This window comes from Phaethon lepturus, unplaced genomic scaffold (genome assembly GCF_000687285.1).
Source record: "Phaethon lepturus isolate BGI_N335 unplaced genomic scaffold, ASM68728v1 scaffold47673, whole genome shotgun sequence".
NCBI lineage: Eukaryota > Metazoa > Chordata > Aves > Phaethontiformes > Phaethontidae > Phaethon > Phaethon lepturus.
This window is the reverse complement of record NW_010529242.1, coordinates 6,148-8,799: the sequence shown is the minus strand read 5'-3', so window position 1 is coordinate 8,799 and position 2,652 is coordinate 6,148. Positions and strand designations below refer to the sequence as shown.

The 2,652-nt window shown below is 45.3% G+C and overlaps 1 protein-coding gene across 1 annotated transcript; it reads left to right on the top strand.

Moving 5' to 3' along the window:
- Positions 1-873: 873 nt before the first annotated feature.
- LOC104618319 (urotensin-2 receptor-like) lies at positions 874-2,022 on the top strand. Its single transcript, XM_010283872.1, has one exon. The coding sequence runs from the start codon at positions 874-876 to the stop codon at positions 2,020-2,022; it is 1,149 nt and encodes a 382-aa protein (XP_010282174.1).
- The last annotated feature ends 630 nt before the right edge of the window (positions 2,023-2,652 follow it).

Genomic DNA, 2,652 nt, shown 5'->3' with positions numbered 1-2,652 from the left:
ATCTCACACCTCACTGCATAAGGCTGTTTAGACAGGTTCACAGACAGGTCAGTCTGAAACATTCCTGTGCACGGACACGTGAAAATCTGCGGGATCACACTTGACAGAGAGCAGGAAAAAACCTGTGTACAGACATATAAAACCCACAGCGAAACCTACACCTTGCTCTATAGACACCTTGCTCTGTTTTTTCCATCACTGCAATACAATTTGAAACTGCAGGTCAGGACATAGCAGGAGCTTCTCATTCAAGGGAAGTTGCTCTGTAAAAACACTGCAAAAATGCTGGACAGGATGTTGAGTGTATCACAATTTGACTGCAAATGGTAAAACCAAAGTTTGTTTTTGGGGGTCTTTTATTCCTTCAGAGTTAAGAGCTTAGCAAAGAGGTTTAAGCAATCATGCTGCTAGGTCTGTAAATTGCCGTTAGGAATTTAGGAAGAGCACTTTTTTCCCCCAACCCCAAACTAACTTTAAGGATTGCAGCAAGCAGTGCCAATTGTCCAATCTCTTTTGTGTCTTTTCCACGGCTACACTAGACATGTAATTTCTCAAAGCTGTGCACCTGTAATACTAGCATGAACCTTACGCGTGAGTGGCCTCAGTGCAGAAGACCTTTGGTACATGCAGACAGTGCAGATACATACTCAGGGACAGGTAACTTCTAAATGATAATTTGTGTTGCTCTGATAGATTTCTAATATGTTGGTTCTGATGTCTTTCCTCTAGTGGAGAACGCAGATCTTCCTTGGATGAGATCCCGCTAAGAAATGGTGCATCATCTCCCAGCAGCCGCATTTCTCAGAGCAGAAAGAACAGATCTTCAGAACCCTGTGGCATGAACAAAGCCGCTGGCATTAAAAGACCAGGAGGATGTCCCTAACCGACGAGCTGGAGAGCCACTTTTCTGCAACCCCCTACATGGTGACAGACACAAGTGAGGGCAGCCTGTTCAGAATCAGACCCAACGCCTCTGCCAACACCACCGGGGATGGCATGTCCGCCACTGGTTCCATGGAGGACATGATTGCCATCTGCACCATCGGGACAATCCTCTCCCTCATGTGCGTGATTGGGGTGACAGGCAATGTCTACACCTTGCTAGTGATGTGCCATTACTTGCGATCATCTGCTTCCATGTATATTTACATCATCAACCTTGCACTGGCGGACCTGCTCTACCTTCTCACCATCCCCTTCATCGTTGGGACCTACTTCATTCAGAAATGGTACTTTGGGGACATTGGCTGTCGCATCCTGTTCAGTTTGGACTTCCTCACTATGCACGCCAGCATCTTCACCCTCACGGTCATGAGCACGGAGCGCTACTTTGCTGTGCTGAAGCCCCTAGACACAGTGAAGAGGTCCAAGAGTTACCGAAAGGCCATTGCTGTTGTTATCTGGCTGGTGTCACTGCTGCTCACTCTCCCAATGCTCATCATGATCCAGCTGGTGCAAAGGGACAACAAAAGCATCTGCCTGCCCACCTGGAGCAAGCTGTCCTACAAAGTCTATCTCACCATCCTTTTTGGTACCAGCATCGTGGGCCCAGGAGTAATCATTGGCTACCTTTACATCCGATTAGCTAAGATTTACTGGGTGTCACAAACAGCATCCTTCAAGCAGACCAAGCGGCTGCCAAATCAAAAGGTTCTCTATTTAATCTTCACAATAGTGCTGGTGTTCTGGGCTTGCTTCTTGCCCTTCTGGATATGGCAGCTCCTCTTCCAGTATTATGAATCCTTCCCTTTATCTCCCAAGGTGATGAAGAACATTAATTATCTGACAACCTGTCTGACCTACAGCAACAGTTGTATCAACCCCTTCCTCTACACCCTCCTCACCAAAAACTACAGGGAGTACCTGAAGAACAGGCAGCGGTCTCTTAGCAGCAGCAGTGGGTACTTCCAAAGGAGGAATCGGTTTCAGAGGATTTCAGGGAGATCCCTGTCCACAAGCAGTCAGCACTGCACAGAGACATACATTCTTGCTCACGCTCCTTTGGGAAACAGCAGTGCCTGAAGGTAAAATACATCTCCAAGAACAATCAATATTGACTTCAACGTTGCTTTGATTTAAAGTGTACATTGTAAAGGCAAAGCCTTAGCAGATCCATAATGTGCACACGTTTAGTCCAGAGGCTGTGCCGTATGTCTGTTCTCATTTTCTTCAGTGCCATTGATTTGATGCTAGCAACATTCAGCTGAACATCTATCTAAATAGCCTTTCGCTTTTTATCTTTATATTTTACAGTGTACGTCTCCTCAAGTAGCCATCAATAATGAAAGCCTATAATAAGGCCATGTTTTTTAATAGTATCAGCTGTCTCACAGAGTTTAAAGTTATGTTATCTTGTGAATGGCTGTAGTTTGCTCTTTCTTTTCTTTAGCAGTAATGCTAAATTTGTAGTTGTATGAGGACCGAAAACAATGAAATAAAGACAAAGCAGCTGATGTTTGTGACATGCAATCCAGTTTGAATTTGGGGTAGGACTGGATGAACGAGGCATATCCAGGGGTGTTTGTCCTGGTTTTGGTCATATTCACATTTATTCTACACTCATGTCTATGCACTGGGCTTGATTCTCCATTCACACAGGTGTCTGTAGCGCAGTTACACCATGGTTCATGTTAGCAAGGCAGGCTTCCCATG